At 36.1% G+C, this 20,258-nt stretch overlaps 1 protein-coding gene across 1 annotated transcript; it reads right to left on the minus strand.

Moving 5' to 3' along the window:
* Positions 1–457: 457 nt before the first annotated feature.
* ANXA1 (annexin A1) lies at positions 458–19,111 on the minus strand. The gene is made up of 13 exons (XM_041746430.1): positions 18,917–19,111; positions 11,673–11,752; positions 11,470–11,578; positions 10,882–10,976; positions 9,924–10,037; positions 9,409–9,499; positions 7,563–7,642; positions 7,319–7,375; positions 5,418–5,511; positions 4,459–4,554; positions 3,161–3,219; positions 1,690–1,812; positions 458–793 (listed from the first exon to the last, which is right to left on the minus strand). Exons 2-13 carry the CDS (start codon positions 11,736–11,738, stop codon positions 740–742), a joined length of 1,038 nt encoding a protein of 345 aa, XP_041602364.1. The 5' UTR covers positions 11,739–11,752; positions 18,917–19,111; the 3' UTR covers positions 458–739.
* Positions 19,112–20,258: the final 1,147 nt, after the last annotated feature.

The following is a 20,258-nucleotide window of genomic DNA, read 5'->3' on the forward strand; positions in this document are numbered from 1 at the left end:
GAAACTAGATTGTTTATACATATATAAATGAGGTGGTACAGGCACTCTGGAAACAGTTCGACAGCTTCTTTGAAAACTTGACACTCAACTGCCATTTTTTTTTTTTCAACTGCCATTTTTTAAAAAGAGACATTTTTATTGCTGTTATCATTTCATGTTCACATTGGTTTGTGAAGCAACAGAATATTCAATTGTTACAATGCTAATGCAATAAATCCATTATTACACAGACCTGCACTTAATTATCTGTATCTGAATGATCACATATAAGGAGTCCATTTTCCAACTCTGTGAATATTTTCTCAAGTTTAATATGCAAAATCTATTTCACTAAATGATTATAATTTAGGATTCAAGTCCTTGCCCTTGATACCAAGTTAAATTATTTCATTATACACACACACACAAACACACACACACATATACTCAGATTAGAAGGACCAATGACACACAGTTGTCCTGTAAGATCATTTTATTTTCTACTGCACAAACATCTTTCTCAGGTAATGTTATTAGGACAATCTTTTATGAGGCTTTATATTTTGGGATAAATATAGTTTTAAAAAAACTTACATGGAGTTGCGATATAAAAACAATTTATAGGCTATATTTTTTAGAAAGTATTTAGCTAGACTGTATTCCTGATGAGAAAATTTTCCTATTTAAGTCTATGATATGGAATGAAAAGATACGAGTAAAAAGTCTTCTGATCAAGAAGCTTGTGATCATCAAAGGAATGTTAGTCTCCGCAGAGAGCCACCAGGATTTTTTCATAATCTCCCTTGGTTTCATCCTGTTGATTAAGAAATAGAGTATATTTAATGCTACCTGGAACCATAATCAACATAAGGGATTTTTAATTATAGAAGAATTATGTATTTATAGATTTACAGATGTAGAACATATATCACAGTATGTAAACTCTAGGATCTTTGATAAGAATATCATTTATTGAAATAATACAACTAATACAGCAGATAACTGATATTTGTTCATTGATTATTACATAAAAAGCAATAGCTTTCAAAATTCAGATTATATTGATTATGTTGTATATTACAGCCATTATTTTCCAAGAATGAAATATCACACAAAATTGAGTAGGCTTAGCACAGTTTAATTTCATATCATAGTGAAGGCTATTTGACTCACTCACCAGGGAGAAAGTGATAAGCCTGTGATTTTCTCACTTTTTCTTGATAGATTTAGTTATCCGGTGTAAGTGACAACTTAACTTTAAATAGTCACCTATCTTTCAATCTTTCAATAAGTTGAAAATCCTTGAACGTTTCTTTCTTTTTATTTTTAATGAAAATTTAAAATGCATGTTATACATTTTAATAACAAAATCTAGGAAAAATTAGAATGATAAGTTTCTAATTTCTGACCAATATTCATTGCAAAATAAATCATTATATCTCCCTACTAAAATATTCTGGTTGCTAAATTTATGTTTGGGAAATAAATATTTCCATTGCTACTAAAATATTTGTGTATTTGTGTAGTCTTTTTTAGTGTAGAACTTACTAATCCAGTGAAAGTTCAATTTACTTATAAATTATGCATCCTAATAAAACAAATTAATCTTAGATATAAAATCTATAGATAAGTAAGTCAGTTTTTCTTTTTGGAGAAGTTGCAAAAAAGACTGCCATTTGTGGAGATGGCATTATGAAAATTATAACGTACCAGGATGGCTTGGCAGAGAGAGACACCATACAACTTCTGGTAGCATGCTTTGATATCATTCATGTCAATTTCTGAACGGGAAACCATAATTCTGATCAGTGTCTTATGACGAGTTCCAGAACCCTGTTTAAAGCAAATGACGGTAAATGTCATACTCAGAGCATACTCTTAATAAAGCAGGTATAGGTTTGAATGTGCAGCTCTTTTGTTTATTCATTAAAACACACACATATGCACACACAGGCACACACACACACGCACTTGACACAGGTGGAAATAAAATGACAGGAACACAACAACAGCATCGGGAGCATGTAAGAGCTCTTACAACCTCCTAATTGGTCTTCTATCATCCAGTCTTTCCTTGGTCTAACCCATTCAAAAATTACCAATAATAACATGAACTTCTAAATTGCAAATATGATCGTATAATCCATCTGTTTAAAACCCTCAGTGGTCTCTGGTGGCTTTTAGGAGGAAAATCAATCATTTTATTTGGGTTTACAATGCCTGATTCCACAATCTCTTCTTCCACTGTGCACCATCACTCTCATTATATTTATTATCTTGAGAGAGTCATGCTAACTCCTCCCCTGGACCAACTTTATCCTTCCATCTCTTCCACCCCTGCTGTCATCTGGCCAATTCCTATTCAAATATCAGGTCTTAGTTTAGCAGACAGCAAGTCTACATTGATTTCTCCTGCTCTTCTATAATGTTAGGTATTCATCCTTACTCACCTAGATAATTACCCCCCTAGATGGCAACAGGCATGTGGTCTGGGACTGTACTGCCTGCCAGGTGCTGGCACCATGTGTATCATTTTACCATTTCAGGAGGATTCTTTCTTTTAATTAAATGGTTAGATCTCTCTCTCTCTCTCTCTCTCAACTTCCTTATTTTGGAGTTGCAAAGAAAAAAAAAGAGACAACCTAATAGCTTTTCACAATACCTGTATATAGGTGGCATCCCGAGGAGAATAAAGTTCGAAGTTGAAGTGGTATTGCAAATATATCTTAATAACACTTCAGTAATTTTAAAACAACATTTTAAAATCTTGGAATGAAATATGAATCCGCGACATGGATGACAGAATAATAAAAAAGGCAAGTGAAACTTAGAAAGGAGGAAATTATAAAACCCACAACCTTGGTGGAAATAGGCTACTAATGCATTAAAAGAAAAAAAATACATAACTTTTCTCTGTTGACTCAGGTTTTATGGAAACAAGTATACCACGAATTACTGACAAGCTCACCTGACCACCTTACCTATAAAAAAAATAGGACAAGTCTGACAGAATTTTATTCCACTAAGTATGTGCATTGTCTCTTGCATTAAGTCGAACAATGATTCTTTTTTAATGGGAAGATATGAACATTGGTGTGGTTTGCAAACAATACAGTTTCCTGTTTTTCTCCCCACAAACAGTAATTTCACCCCTCAGCAAAGCATAAAAATAGAATGTTACCTTCATGGCCTCATGAAGCTTCTCAGCAAAGAACATAGGTTTGCTTGTGGCACACTTCACTGCAAGACAGGCACACTTTAGTTGATATATTTACCACATGAGAAGAAAGATACATCTGAAAGTTTGACCAGCAAAATTCCATTCTCCACTCTACTTCCTCATCCCTCCTCTACTAGGGGATATTTGGCCTATAAAAAGCTCTTCTGTAGATGGCGGTCTTGAGGAATCTTTTCCATGACAGCATCACCTATCTCCTCTATCTTAAATCCACCCAACAGCAACTTCAGTTCATACTCTCCCGAGAATACTCTTAGACATGAGGAAACCAGTAGATGATAAAGGCCATGGGGGCATACCATAAATATTTTTCTTAAGTTGTAATAAGAATTTTTTTTTCAAGTGAAATAGGACTTGTTTTCAGTATAAGGCATCCACAAGATAAAACACTAACAGATGCAACCACAAGATAAAACACTAACAGATGCATCCATTAGTAATAGTCTCTACCTTGCTACTCAAAGTGTGACCAAAAGTATTGACGTAAACTGGGAGCTTGTTAAGAATACAGAATCCCAAGGCCCCACTACAGACCTGCTAAATCAGAATCTGCATTTTAACATAGTTTCCAGGAGATTCGTGCACACATTCATTTGAGGAGCACTGCTTTAGAACATAGGATCCCAGGTCATTGAAATAGCACGGGAGACCTTTAAAACCTTTTTCTTCTGAAGACCTTTCCAGAAGGTCCTGGAGACCTATGGAGCTAATCCCTCTGGACTTGTCTAAGATGACTCAATCAGCAAGTGACAGGATTTGAACCTGCATTTATTTATTTCCAAACCCCATGCTCTTAATGGCCACTCTGACTTTCCTCTGAGCTATGCCCACCCTGGTGCGTCACTTGGCATAAGTAAATGCTTATGAGAAAGCATTTCCCACTTGTCCAACTTTCTGAAAAAGGTAATAATATCTGTAATTATTAAGAAGGCCATTATATACCTTTAGCTAAATATTCATTGCTGTTATCTTACATGTTGCCTCTATATAGAACATAAGTTTATCACATCTTAGAATTTTTAAAAAATTCTATTTATTTATTTATTTTTAAGTAAGCGCCACACCCAGCATGGAACTCATCACTCTGAGATCAAGACCTGAGCTGAGATCAAGAGGCAGAAATTTCACTCACTGAGCCATTCAGGCTGGGCATCAGTTTTTGGTTTTGTTTTGTTTTTGAATTGTGGGACAGCCTTGATCATTTCAAGTTAGAAAACTCTTCCCCTTCCATGACTACATACCGATAGCCGTGAGGCATTTCTCGATGTCACCTTTCATCTCCAGATCCAGAACTTTGTTCATGTCGTGCTTACTGTACTTGCGGTATTTCTGAAACACTGAATATTAAATTTAAACTAAGAGATGTACAAAGCATCCTATGCTTTAGCAAACTAGCAAAATCAGGGTAACTGACTCAAAGCATTTCTTTGGATGACTGACTCTTCAAAACACACATTTTAAAGCTAATCATTTTACGGAGTGTATTTTGGAGACTTTGTCTTCTCCTAAGAATGTAACTCGCATGGCTATCCTGGTGCTCCTGGATATTTTGGGGACTTCTCACACATGTTGACTTTTATTAGAACTGGCATGTGATTGACAACCATAGCCCTTACCGCATCAGAGCTAAATGCCATACCGAATGGATCTTCCCTTATATAAAGAGCTGTGTAGTAAATGTCTCTTACTTTTATCCTAAAAAATCACTGTGCTATTTTAAGATGATGAACTTAAAGTCATCATTTGGACTTCCCCCTTTGCCTTGGCTTCCAAGAGGTTCAGAGCCAAATCTTGTGCTCAAAGGTCAGAATTCTTGTTGCTTTTTGGTCTGGGAGCATCTCTATGCCTTCCCTGCCCCTCCCCACTTAGTCCTGACTTTAATGTTTCTCTTCATTGTAATTTCATTCTGTTGTATGTGTATATTTTGTCACACCTATTCCAAATATTTTGGGGGAGTAGAAATAGTCAAGATAATTAAATGAAGCTCTACCTGCCAAAGTCACAAAGTATGTTTCAAATATGGTAAAATAGCGACTGTGCAAAGTTGGACAAATGCTCAAACAGCAAGAAGGGGGCAGGAACACTACACCCACTTGGTATGAGAGTGACACTGACTAAGGCTGCACTCTTTCCCTTCTTTTATTTGTCCTCAAAAAACCTGCGTCTTCTATAAATGGTTTTCAGGAATTTTTTTTCTTACCTTGGCGAAGGTGGGGATAGGCTCTGGTGGTAAGGATGGTAATGAACACATTCACATCTGTTCCTTTTCTCCTTTCTCCTGCTTCATATAAAGCCTATCAAGAAACAAAAACATAGGGGCACCTGGGTGACTCATTCAGTTGAGTATCTGCCTTTGGCTCAGGTCATGAATCCAGGGTCCTGGGACCAAGCCACAGGGTGAGCTCCCTGCCCAGTGGGGAGCCTGCTTCTCCCTCTCCTTTCCCTCTCTCTGCCTTAGCGCTCTCTCTCTCTCTCTCAAATAAATAAGCGAAGTCTTTTTTTTTTAAAGAAACACAAACATAAACATTTGAGTATCTACTGACTTGATATCTGCACAAGAATGTTAGATCTCTTCAAAAATTTTCTAGGCAGCTGCTTTGTGTCCAATTTAATCACAGTAGGCAATGCTAAGAATGCAAATTCCTTAAAGATAGGGAGGGACCTTAGTTTGGCAAGTATCTTCCACAGTGTCTCCAGGCACCCGGCAGACAGTACAGACTGAATATATTTTTTTTGCAGAATAAATATTTGCTGGATTAAATTGCTTCCGGATTATGTTCTATATCAAAACAGCTCCATGGGACTCTCTAAAAAAAATTTTTTTTACTCTTAATTGTTCAAAGTAACTATCAGCAAGTACTAATAAATCAATAATACAAACATAACCTAGATCTTGAATTTTGATATAGAATTTCTGGAGTCAGATTCTGACTCTGCAATTTAGTTGCTCTATAATCTTAGATAAAGAATTTAACCTTATTAAACTGCAGATTTTCTTCTTTCGTAACTGAAAAAGATAATCCTTCCCTTACTGTCACAAGCATGCTCTGTTAACTTTGATATGCTAATTGCCATCATCCTCCTGGGCCACACTAATCCATGTAGCTGCCATAAATATACATCTAAGAGCCCTGATAGCCTTACAATGGAACACAAATTCAGAAATGGCATAAGTAAATAAGAATAATTTTTTGTTATGGGGGCAATTATTCATAAACTAACTTCTGTTCTTCGATATGCTTGCATAATTTCTATTATGCAAATTTCTATTATTTTAATAATGGCCAAACTTCTGATGGACAGAAGTTATTTTGGATTTTTCAGGCAAAAACCTGGTATGTATGCATTTATCCAACAAAAACTTTTACTGAGTTCCTTTTATGTGAAATATAATGTACTGGTATTGTGAAGGGAGTGAGTATGCACACATAAGTTTCTATCCTACTAACTCACTGTGATGAATGTATAGACATAATACTGTCCCATGAGGAAAGCATATGCAAATAATAGGGTTTTTAAAAATTTTTAACAGAAATTCCAGCCCTAAAATGGCACGGTTTTTCTAATGTTGCCAATGGATTGGTGTATACATAACCAACAACCTCAATGAAACTATGTGGATCAATATACCAGAAAGTATATAAATATATTATTATAATATTTTATAGTTATAATATCATTTCTATAATGTTTTCATAACATAAACATATCTACAAGCCACTCCATTGTTCCATTAAAAATGTTGTGCTTACTCTTTCCACTTGAGTTAAAAATTTATTTTTCCCTTTCTTATACATGGTAAAATAAAAATTCAGAGTTTTCTCAACAAAACAATCCTTGTGAATGATAAATTCTCATTTTCTTTCAATCCTTTCCCACTTTGTGAATAATGAAATCTTTAAAAACATAATTTTCCTCTCTTGGGTTATTCAAGAACAGGCTGGGTGTGCATCATTCAGGGAATGAACATTAGGGGCCATTGGTCTCTCAGAGGGTCTTAGTTTTGCTTTCACATAGAGACATCAAGCGGTAACCTCACCTAATGCAGAACCTATCTGAAATGGGAATCCATTCCAGTGGTATTTGTCAGCACTTGCTTACCCTGGCATCTGTATCGGCCAAGTCATCATTTACGCCAAAATCCTCAGATCGGTCACCCTGAAAAAAATCCCATTCTTTGGTAAGTGGTTTTCTAGCATGTAATCACATGATTTATTTAATTCCTCTAAAATCAGATAAATAATATTTTTTGAGAAAAAGAGAATCAAGTGCTTATTTCGAGAGAGAGGGAATCTCATTTTACTTCTTCAAAAGGAAGAGGTCTGTCCTGAACTAGTTGAGGTACCTTAGCAAGAGAAAGCAGAGCATTCCGATAATCTCCAGATGTGTCTGAGGTGATATCTTTAGCCAGATCTCTCTTCAGTTCTGAGAAATGAGAAAAGCATATTTTGCAATAAACCAGTGAAAATGGTAATAAAAATAATATCTGACATCTGTGTACTGGCTTAGCATTTGCAGTGTCAAATGTTCAGTCACTTAAGGAATATATTTCAAATATTATTTTTTAAATAAATCAGAGCAAGTAAAATTTTAGATCATCAAATTTACTTCCTACAAAGCAATGAAAGCAATTTAGATAATATTGTGAATAAAACTCTACAGTCTTACAAATTTTGCTAATAAGAATAAATTGCATAGGTATACATAATTTAAAAAATTAACTTTGAAATAAAACATGCCTGAACTTATGCAATGGTATAAATTAGAATAGTTATTTAAAAGAATAAGCCGGAAAAAAAAAAAAGAATAAGCCGGGACACCTGGGTGGCTCAGCAATTGAGCGTCAGCCTTTGGCCCAGGGAGTGATCCTGGAGTCCCGGGATCGGGTCCCGCATCGGGCTCCCTGCATGGAGCCTGCTTCTCTCTGTGTCTGTGTGTGTCTCTCACGAATAAATAAATAAAATATTTAAAATAAAAAAATAAAAAATAAAAGAATAAGCCAGAGGTACTTGCTTGAACACAGATTACTTACTTTAAAAAAGTATAAATACCTTACATGTAATATAGTTTATGTATATATATGTGTGTGTAAGTATGTATAAATATAGATTTACAACTTTCTTTTGTCTAAATACCCTTAATTAACTAGGCAAAATAATGCTGTATTAACCAAAAATTAACTGAATTTATAATTGACTAGAAGACAGGACAGTTAAATATTAAGGTATCACTGCACTGTATTTGGGGTATAATGGAGAAATATAGATATATACCTCCGTAAACTGTTTTATCAAACAAAAACTATTAATGATGCCTTTCTTGACTATTATTACTAATAAAGGGATCTAAGATAAACACTGGTAATGAGATAAAAATTCCATCTTCTGATTTCTTTATTAAATTGCTCTGAAAATAATGTGTGAGGGCTACTATATTCCCTGTGATTGGAATGAAAATCAAGCAGAAAGATCCTCTATGGTGTTGCATTTTGGCTGGGAAGCCAAAAATGTGGAGGGTTTGCGAAACCAGAAAAGGAAACTCGTGAAACTTCCAAAATTGCCCAGGACCCAGTTATAGCTACCCGCTTGTTGACAGCATTGAGCATATCATTTAAATGAGATGTTTCACTGGATAGATAAAATGAGCCGTGGACTTTCATCCCCATGGAGATAAAGAGTAAGTGAATCATTTATATTCATAATAGTAAAGTGAAAGTTCCCATCAGAGGATTATAAGCACTGCACTCTTTACCTTTTCAAGGACAAATGGAGAATATCTTGTTTGGAAATTTCTGTTCTTGTTATCTTTTCAAAATAAAAGAGAACGGAACATTTTTTTGGGCATAAATCTCAGAAAAATAGGAATGTATTTAGGAAATTCTTTAAATTCAATGCTATGAATTGAGTTTTCCGTGACAATAGTATGTAACATTTGTCTTTGAAAGACAGTTTCTATTAAAGTGCTAACTTGACAAGGGGTGGGATACTGTCTCCCTTATCAGCACCCTAGCAACTTGAGGGCTATCTGGTAACAGTGCACATGTGCGAGATACATCCCAAACAATGAAGAAATATTTTAATATGAAGAATTTCCAAAGCCACATCATTAACTCCCACGTTCAATTTAAAGAAAGGTCTATCAGATTTAGTTTCCAACTAAGGTAACTTGGACTGTTGGGCATGAAAACATACCTTCTCTATAGACTCCGTTAATTTCTCTGATTTCCTTGTTAGTTCTTGATGCCAAAATTTCATCCAGAGTGTCTTCATCAGTTCCAAGGCCCTGAATTGAAAAGGAAATGTAGGAAAAACTTTATTCAAGAGTGTCTGCTAGTTTTGGTGTCCCAAAATTTATTTGAATCTAGCATTTAGTAAATTTCCTATGGTATTTAATAAATAGCCACAATATTTAATAAATACGATAAACTCATTATATTAGTCTAAAAACAAAAGCCATTATTTTGCACAAATATATAAAAAGTGAGGTCTAGGATTCATGCAGTGACAGACATCATGAGGGGAGTGGAAATAATACATCTGCTAACACCACCATTTAATTCATTCATTCATTCATTCACTCGCTTATTTTATTCCCACTGATTGGCATGCCCAGGGGTACTGGATGCGAGGCTATAACAGGAGGTATAAGTAGACTTGACCTGTATAATCTGTTGAGGAAAGGAATTTTGCTTATATCAATTCTTTACCTTCATGGCACCACGAAGTTCATCAGCGTCAAACTGGGCTGGAGTTTTTAATAGAGCCAAAACAACTTCCTCAAGGTGACCAGAAAGGGCTTTCTTCAGAGCTTCATCCAGGGGCTGTACCGAAGAGATTAGAGTCAGGGCTTTCATAAGCAACATGCTGGGCGGTATAGCAATGTGGGGTTGCCCAGCCTTTAGGTAACCTTTCTACCGATTTCTAAATCCAGCCATCTTCTAGAGCTCCTTTCTTTCAGATACAAAATATGGTATGTAGAATGCTATCTTCACTTTTTAGATATAGAATGATGACAGTGAAATGTACTGAATTCACTGATAACTTCTGAAAGGACTTCTTTGAGGGTTTTCTTGATCTTTTACATGATGAGGAAATCACAAATCTTAAAACATATAGATCTGTATATCGATAGAAACAGAAGTAAGAATGCTCTAAAAAATGCATTAATAATTTTCCAGGCTTTGGAGTTTGCACTGCTCAAATAAGCACTATAATCAGACATTGGCATTATATCATTTTCTAACTGCAACTCCTTAAAAAAAATACCCCTTATTGGTTTAAAAAATACAAATCTTGCTTTTAAAGTAGAATTATACGAAAAAACTTTACACTTAGACATTAAACTGCTCAGGTTAAATTTTAGCAGAAGACATGTCAATCAGAACATACTCCTTATTGCCAATAGTACTTTCGGTATTCACTATATTCAAATTAAAGACTGGCCTCCATTAGAGAAGTTATCTGCAAAGAACCAAGATGATTCATGATTGACTTTGCTAGTATTGATTACACTGCAATCAAATGAGTAAGTACTATAATCTTAGTCTTAGTTGTAAAGGGAAAACAGTGTTAGAGACTGAAAAAGTAGGTAACTGTGCTTTAAAACCCATGTCTAGACATACATGTAACTGAAATTGAATATCTAAATTTACCACTCTGACCTACCTTTCCTTTTTCCTGGAGATATGCTGCTTTGATCTGTTGACGCTGTGCATTGTTCCTCTTAGTTAGAATGTCAATGATGGTTGCTTCATCCACACCTGGAAATAAAAGGTCACCAGGCTTTAAATCAATTTTCTTGGGATGCCTGGGTAGCTCAGTGGTTGAGAATCTGCCTTTGGCTCAGGTCGATCCCGGGGTCCTGTGATTGAGGCCTCCATTGGGCTCCCCACAGGAAGCCTGCCTCTTCCTCTGCCTGCGTCTCTGTCCCTCTCTGTGTGTCTCACATGAATAAATAGATAAAAATCTTTAAAAAAAAGACCCTACATGTGAGGAGAGATGTTGATGTCAGCACTGAATTTCTGCTGGAAATAAGCTGGTAAAAATATCAGTCATAACAATGGAGATTCCACTTATTTGACCAAAATTTGCTAAGTGCTGCGAAAGGCAATATATCTGTGTTTCACAGATAAATCTTTTTTATCTTCAAAATGAAACAGACGTTTCCAACTGCACCTGTCTCTTTTATGATAGTTATTCAAATGGCCACTGGGAAATGTCCAGGAGAGGACTGTTTGGGGAACACGTCATTACCTTTAACTGTTATTGCGTTGTGCAAGGCAGCAACATCCGAGGATGGATTGAAGCTAGGGTAGGGGCTCACTGCTGACCCAGGACCGCCTTTGGATCCTTTCACAGTTTTCTGTGGATGACAGAGAAACAGAGTCATGTCCATTCATTCTCATTAGTTTCTATTCTGATATTTAACTAAGTTATTTTATTGTCACTTGACTTACGATGTATTCCTGCTCTTCATTTTCAATAAACCAGGCCTGTTTGAGGAATTCTGATACCATTGCCATTTTTAAAGAAGTATCTGGAAAGAAAACAGGTAGATTTTATTACAGAACACCAACCCATCACACATATACATCACTCTACTCTCTCACATACTCAAGACATAGAGTAGCTTTGACCTTATTTTCAGATCACTTATTAGGAGCATAATAAAATGCTAGATGTAAGCTTTTTAAAAGGAGAGTCTTATTCCTCAAACAGAACAGCCTCTACTCAGACATTTGGCTCTTTCTTGTCATATTTAGTCCTAACCTTTAAGGGTCAGATGATTCTACAAGGAAGTGTGGAGGCTGAAGAGAGGGGCTGGTGATTTACTTCACTGCTCTAAACTTATAGACCATCCACCATGTGCTAAGCACTGAGGGCCCAGAAAATGTTGAAACTTCATCCTTGCCTCAAGAGAACTTCCTGCTAGTGTGTGCTTCCCAGGGGGAAGACAAAGGCTTAGAGGCAGCGCTAGCTGATCTGAGCCTCTCTTGAAATGAGTCAAGATGAACCTGACAGAAAAGTTATAGAGAACAAAACAGAGAGAAGGTTGTCATATTTGGGACATTGAAAGTTTTCTACTGAAGGAAGAAATGTTGACAGAAGCCCAATCAAAGAAGTTTAAATGTATCTCCAAAGCTTTAGGAAAACATGAATGGTTTTCTAAAAAGAGAGCAGCATGATTCCTTTTATATTTCAGAAAGATCAGTCATCCTATATCATAGAGGACGGCAAAGAGATGGGCAAGATGAAAGATTAGAGGCTGTTTAGCAGGCCTTCAGAGAATCTGCGTGGGATTGGTGAGGGCTGAAAGAGAAGGAATGGGGAGAGAAAGAGCATAACATTTTACGTTTATAAGGTAAAACAATCTGTGACAGTCTGCAAAAGTTGATTCAGACTTAAAATGTTAAAAAAGTTTGACAAAGAGATATTTAGATGGTATTTCTCCTTCAAATAATTCCATTTTCATTTTCCATTCCTTGGGATAAAATTTTTTCAGCCCCTGGAGTAATTGCTATTCTCACATTTCTTCCTGGTTGAGCCATCCTAAATACTAGCCCTTCATATTTCTCCACCCAACACAAAAAAAACCAGATCATATACCAGGTTCTTTGTTCTAACAGGAAGTATCAGGGTGAAATTGCAACATAGATGCCCCCTTTAGTCAAATCCTATCTCAAAATTTTTGGAATTGCTCTCATGGTTCAGCAGTATTTTTGTTTAACCAACCATGTATATTTTTAAAACCTGAAGCACGTTTAAAACCTAATGTGGGGCACCTGAGTGGCTCAGTGGTTGAGCATCTGCCTTTGGTTCAGGTTGTGAGGTAGGATCCTGGGATCAAATCCCACTTCGGACTACCTGTGGAGAGCCTGCTGCTCCCTCTGCCTATGTGTCAGCCTCTCTCTGTGTGTCTCTCATGAATAAATAAATAAAACCTTTAAAAATTTTTTTAATTAAAAAAAAAACCTATTGTGCTCCGTTTATCCACAAAAGAAGTTATCAGTGATCCTTTTTTGTCTGGGGATGTGCTTTTAGGAATCCGAGGTCAAGCAAGGCATCTCTCTCCACACCCTTTTGCTTATCCCTCTGGAGACTATGACTGTGAGTACATCTGAAAGAGTCTGGAAGGGTAATCTCAGTAGTTTTAAATTCTTGATACGAAGCTAAAGGAATCATGAAGAATAAAACCCATAACCTGATTCCTTAACAGCATGTTCAGACAAAGGATTTCAGCCACACCTGCTGAAAAATAATCTCAGTTTCAAGTAATGAAATTAAATACGTGAGGGAAATCATATCTATAGCAGAAACTATCTCCACTTTATTATCATGGGGATTGTTCGAATTACTATTATGTCATCTACGAGAAGAACCAATATATTGTGCATTCATTTAAAGTAATCTCTTCCCCACCCCACCCCCAGCAACGGATAAATTTGAAGCTATTTCCTGAGGTGAAGTCATGATGTACAATTTTGCACTAGGTTTTAGCTCCCATTACAGTCGTAATCTGGAGCAATTGCTGCGGGCACGTGGAGTTTCATTTTCCAATTATTTAATTGGCACATCCTGAACTTCTAGCAATTTCTGGCAAGATTTCAGGTATGTGAGATTTCCATTTTTATAAACTCATCCATGCCCTTCATAAAGTAGAATCCTCAAAATGAGTGATATGATTGGTCACTCAGTAAAATACTCTTCCATCAGTGAAACAGGCATTCCAGTATTTCCATTCTTTGCAATTGGGCAAACAAACAAACAAACAAACAAAAACTTCAAAAGAGACCAGAGACAAAGGATATTGTCAACATAATTTTAAAAATGCATCTCAGGGACCGTGGCTGGCTCAGCGGTTGAGCATCTGTCCTAGGCCCAGGTTGTGATCACACCTGCTTCTCTCTCTCTGCCTATGTCTCTGCCTTTCTCTGTGTCTCTCATAAATAAGTAAGTAAGTAAGTAAGTAAGCAAATAAATAAATAAATAAATAAAATCTTAAATAAAAAAGAATCTCACAACTTCAAAAAATAAATTTTGAGAAAACTTTACCAGGACTCATTTTTTTTCACTTCAAAAAAAAAATGCTCCCATAATGCATCGATTTCTTCACATAACACAAAACAACAAAAATAAGGGGTCTGAATAATTTATTTGACACAACAGAGTCTATACAGGAGATAGCTTTGTAACATATCTCCTGAGTTCCTGGATCTTAGAGTCTGAAATAATTTGGATGGCCTGAAAGCATGGTCTGGAAAAGAAAAGTAGCCTGAATAGATTGCCTCAGAAAAGCAATGTGAGGAAAATGGAATCTCAGTCCAGCCAAATAATATCTACTAGCTCTCAGCTTAAAGACACAAGGGATAGTGGCAGGATATAAGAAATTGACCCGAAGGAAAGAGATTTTATTATGTACTAGTAGTTAACTACTCAATGTCAACTGCATATATTAATAGAAATGTTTAACAGTTGCAACATACCTTACAAATACTACAGTAAAAATATTTTTGCCAAAAATGCGGAGGAGACTGGGACACCTGGGTGGCTCAGTTGGTTAAGTGACTGACTCTTGATTTCTGCTCTGGTGGAGATCTCAGGGTTGAGATCGAGCGCCCATAGGGCTCCACATAGGCCATGGAGCCTGCTTAAAATTCTCTATCTCCCTCTCCTTCTGCCCCTCCCCTAATCGACTCCGGACTTCACCACTCCCACTCTGCTCCAGTGCACACTCTCTCCATAAAAAAAAAAAAAAAAGAAAGAAAATAAAAAATTCTGGCGAAATTGAATTGCTAAACCACTCTATCTCTTCAATAATTACCCTCTGCTTGAAAACTAGCATTTGTACTTGATAAAACCTATTCAATAATTTGAAGGTTAATACTTGCTTAACTATAGATGAATAATGCATACAAAGATATTTTATAGACTGCTATATGTTATAAAAATGTCGGATATTATTACTATTCAGAGAAATATTTGTTCTAAGAAAAAGAATTGTACAGTTAAAAAGATAAATTACATAACCCCATGAGTTCACAAAAGATTTTCTTTTTTTCTTTTTATTTTTTTAGTTGTACTGTTTATAGTAGGTACTTAAGAGCACATTTTATTAATGTACCTTGGCTCAATATATACTTAATCTGACTGCTAATGAGCTCTGAAACCAAGTTTATCTCATCCTTAACATCATCTAATTTGACGATGAAATTGGCCATTTATAGAGAGATTGACCTTATGGAAATTAATAATATTTCAGAGTTCTTCTAGTAAATGATCTGTTTGTCAACATGCACTGTCTACCAATCTCATTTATCTGTGCATAAATGTGTAACTTTCTAGAGATGAACATTTTCTTTATATTTATGTTTCATAAGACACCTCTCTTTATCTCATTCAGCAAGGAATTAAAGAGGGTAAATATGCATAAAAATATGCCCAAGATATTAGACAGAATGTAGGATCCATGCTTGTTAAGCTATATCATAAAGGTATTCTGGAAACAGTGCATTAGTAATTAAACTGATCCAAATTTTGGAAACACTAAGGCTTGTATCAAAATCAATTTCCTGATTTTTCAAAAACCGCACTCCAGTTGTGTCCTCGTTTTTTAATATATAGAGACAGGAGTAAGTTAGAGGCATAGGGATGTCATATCTGTAGTGTTCTCTCAAATGTGATAGCAAAAATATAGCGAGAAGGTAGAAGAGGAAAGAAGACCAAACAAATGTGGCATATTAACAATTGGGGAATCTGGGTATAAAATATATGGTAATTCTTAAGCAATATTCTTGCAACTCTTTTGAAGGATTGAATTTATTACAAAAGTCGTTTGTTTTGTTGCTGTTGTTAATCACCATTTCTATCTCTGTTGGCCTCATGAAAGACAGCTTCCAAGATCTGTGACAAACTGAGTTTTGTGGTCTCTCATGCCTTCCTCGTGACAATCTAGAATGATCAGTTGCACAGCGATACCAACAGTGACTTGCCTAGGACAACATCCTTTTTTTTTTTTTTAAGATTTTATTTATTTATTCATGAAAGACAGAGAGAGGCAGAGACACAGGCAGAGGGAGAAGCAGGCTTCTCATTGGGAACCCGATGAAGGACTCGATCCCAGGACCCTGGGATCACGTCCTGAGCCAAAGGCAGATGCTCAACCACTGAGCCACCCAGGTGTCCCTAAGACAATATCCTTATTCCAATGTTCTACTTGGGAACAGTAGAAACAGTGATTTCCTGGCAGTGTTCTAGACGGAAGTGGCAAGCATCAAGACATACATAAATCCATGCCGTTTGATTGCATATTCTTTTAAGCTAAGGACCAAAAGACTGGCAGGAAATGTTATTTTTAATAGCTCACACTTGAGGATCAAACTCATTAACAGTGCGTGAGCCAATGGAGACTGTGGCAAGGTTTGCCCTAGGACTCAGGTGTTTATTTTTCAACGCTTTGGCTTGTGCTCAGTTTTTCCCTTGATTATGTATTTCAGAAGTCCTTCCCACACCTACCCATGTGGGAGAAGGCAATTAGACTAGCCAACGGTATGACTTATGAAGAACCACTTTATGAAAGGTAGTCTCATGAATGTTCAGCTTCTGGGCCTTTGGACACAGTGTCTCCTTTGCCGGGAATGCTGTTTCCTCCTCCATACTTGCTCTCCTTGGCCCAACTGGTACTTCTACAAGGACTCAGCATAGACCACTTCATACCCTCCAGAAAACTCACTCATTGGTTCAGCACTGGGCTGGGTGACTTCCTGCGCTCTCCCAAGGCATCCCCCTGCCCCTATGCTACTCCCTAACCAATTTGTATCATTGCTTTCTACCGACATACCTATATTCCCTCGCAGCATTACCATGAGAGCAGTGCTAATCCACATTCATTATGTACCTCCAATCCCTGGTATTTACTATGCTAATAAATGTTACAGAATGAAGAAGCAGTGTATTAGTGCTAATTACTTAGGAAACATATCTATACATTTAACAAATGTTTCCTCCTAACTGTAGGATATAAACATAAGAATTGAGGAGTGCTGAGCCCTATTTTGATTCTCTTTAACTGACTTTAGGGCCTCAAGAAAACATTTAACTTCTTCAGGGGTCTTCATTTGCAAAAATAAGAATGTTGGAATAAATAGTATCTAAACTGTGTGATAGCTCTGAAGTGCCTACCTTAAATTTCACCTCAAGTGGACAGAAGAGGAGGAAATTAAGGAAGATAGAATATAAACTGTATCTGTTCTGATTGTTCCGATAAAATTTTATCCTGTTTTAAAGAAAAGTGAACTTATTTGCTTCAAAAACTGCTTTGGGTTTATCACTGAAAAAATAATAGGGCCATTGGTTTAGCTGTTTAGCTCTGATTTTAAATATAACTCTAGGCTCTAGAGAAGGTTAAGAACAACCAACTCAGCAAACTACTTCATCCACAGAAATTTAGCTTTGCAGATCTTTTGATTGAGAAAGCATTTAATAAGCGTGAAGGTCTAAATAATGTTATTATGAACTATTTATTTTGTCAACATCAGTGAGATATTGGCTATCTGCCACATGTGGCTGAGCCTGAGGGCCGGGTGGTAACATAACTTCTGGAGAAGAGGCCATTTCAGAATTATGAAACGAGCACTGTACCACAGTTGAATCATTCTGCAATGTTCCTTCTTTTCCAGCTACCAAAATACATTCCCGGGTGCAGAGGGGAATGTTACTTTTTCAAAGTTCACGTATAATTTTAGACATAACAAGGCAAGAAAAACACACCTTTCTTCAGCAAGCTAGCATTAAAAGTTAGACATCAGGACATTTAATTTAACATTCAAAATGGGCTAAGAAAAATTCTTGGAGGAACACTTGTACAATTAGCTGGATATGTTATGATTCAAATTCTCTCCCTTTTGCAAATATATCCAACACCAGTAAAAACTCTGCTTTAGACTTGCTTTGTGGTTTTCTAAGGAGTTTGTGGCCATTAGTTCTCATTCACAATCCAGATGCTACTAAGTAGAATAATTTTTAGAGGACCCAATTGGCATTCACAGGAAATAACTTATCTGACACCACCCAGAAAGTATTTCCCTTCCCTTTAGGTTTTCAAAGCATCACTGGAAAAGCTGGTCTATGACACAGAGACCACAGGAATAAGAATGTGGCCACACCCTCTTTGAATGAAATGTTTAATAAGCGGATCCTCTGATTTATTTACACTGCATAAATAAACATAACGTAATTTCAAATGTTAATTACAAAGGGCATGATTATCACTATGAGGTCTGACTCTATATGATTCTTATCAAAAAAGAAAAATAAGATAGTCCTGCTACTTTGAAACAGTTTCCTGAAACTCATCTCTAACACTTCTGTTCTGCAAGCATCCACCCTCCCTATGTATAACTCGGAGGAGGAAAACACATTCTTTCTTCTTTTTTTTTTCCCCATGGTAACTCACCAACAGTACAATAAGCCAGGATTAAGCAAACTGTCCATATTTGTAAACTCTATTTCTTAACAAAGTAAAACAGAACATTACAATCTGTGGTTTCTAAAATATAAATACCCAATGTGATTTTACAGAGATTTCTCAAAGCATACTAAATACGCCTAGCCCTAAATCCTGCCGAAGCAGTAACACTTAACATCCCCAGGGGAAAAGTTTTCAAAACAATCAAAACTAACTGAAAAGAAAACTAAGACTTACCCTTTTTTTCACTCCTTCTTCCAAAGCACTATGAGATTCTCCTCTGAACGTTTCACACTAGAAGAGAAGCCTTGTACTTCTGATTTTATAGAGTTTGAAAGGAGGCCACACCTAGCAACCAGAAGTTAGTAATTGGTTGCCCTTTTGTTTGTAATACGTGGCTCAGCCTTGCCCGAAACAAAGTGAAACAAGTCTTGCAACAAAACTACTCACTAAACCAACTCCAGGCAGACAGCACAAAGGGGGAAAAGAAAAACCGGAAGCACAGAGTTTTTCCCCCTCTTCTTAGTTTGCACTGCTTTTTCCAAAGTAAAATGCAATAGATTTTCAAGTTGCAGCAGTATTGTCTACCCCAACTCTGCTACCAATGATTGACACCTATTTTTTTTAGTTAAACGGGTTGTGAAATAAAAAATATATAAACCTCAGATAAACCCAAGAAAACCCTTTCAGTTTGAATCCCAGCTCCATCACTTACTACTATGTGACCCTAGGGACATATTTAATTTCCCTGAACCCTTCTACTTTTGTAAAAATAGGGATAATATTATCCAGGCAGTCTTAAACACTAGAATTCTTGTGACAATTGAGAAATAATGTATTTTTGTAAATTTTAACATCATACCATGCTGATTAAGTTTTATTTATATTTTACCAGCATTTTTCTTACCTTAAAAGAAAAGACTTGTTGGGGCAACTGGGTGCCTCTGACTCTTGGCCTCAGCTCCAGTCTTGATCTCAGGGTTGTGAGTTCAAGTTCCACATTGCACTCCATGCTGGGCCTGGAGCCTACTTAAAAAAATGAAAAAAAATGATGAAATAAAATAATTCTTGTGCTTGTATATAGCTTGTGTATGTAAATAAGAAATATAAAAGAAATGAATCCCCAGATTATCTAAAAATTGTAAGCAAAGTCAATGCTTGAACTATGATTGTTATGACATTTTTAAAAGGCCAATTTACAGTAATTCTTTTATATAGAATCAGTTTTGCAGATAGATTTACGTAGATGCTTGACATTCTAGAGTAGTTGAACAATAAACCAAAGCACTAGAACTGTAAAATGAAAAGATTAATGAAGTAGCAGCTATTACAAAACAGGTGCCTTAAGAAATTTCCTACCTGACACAAGAAACGGAAATTTGTTTTGGTAGCCTCCATAGTGATTCAGTTTTATTCTTCACAAATCCTTACAAAATTGTATGTGATATTTCCATTAAACTATGTAAAAGTATAAACTCTTTTATAGTGTGTGGTTCAGTTTATAGGACATTTTAGTGGTTTGTTCTTTTGCCTCTTTTCCTTGTAGATATTTCAGGTAATTATACATATGTTATTATAC

Source organism: Vulpes lagopus, chromosome 2 (assembly GCF_018345385.1).
Source record: "Vulpes lagopus strain Blue_001 chromosome 2, ASM1834538v1, whole genome shotgun sequence".
Lineage (NCBI taxonomy): Eukaryota > Metazoa > Chordata > Mammalia > Carnivora > Canidae > Vulpes > Vulpes lagopus.

Coding starts and splice junctions, on each gene's coding strand:
- ANXA1 (XM_041746430.1), bottom strand. CDS start 11,738: ATGGCAATGGTATCAGAATTCCTCAAACAGGCCTGGTTTATTGAAAAT. Junction 7,376..7,562: donor CTCTGCTTTCTCTTGCTAAG/GTACCTCAACTA, acceptor GATTTTTTTCAG/GGTGACCGATCTGAGGATTT. Junction 3,220..4,458: donor GAAATGCCTCACGGCTATCG/GTATGTAGTCAT, acceptor CCTGTCTTGCAG/TGAAGTGTGCCACAAGCAAA.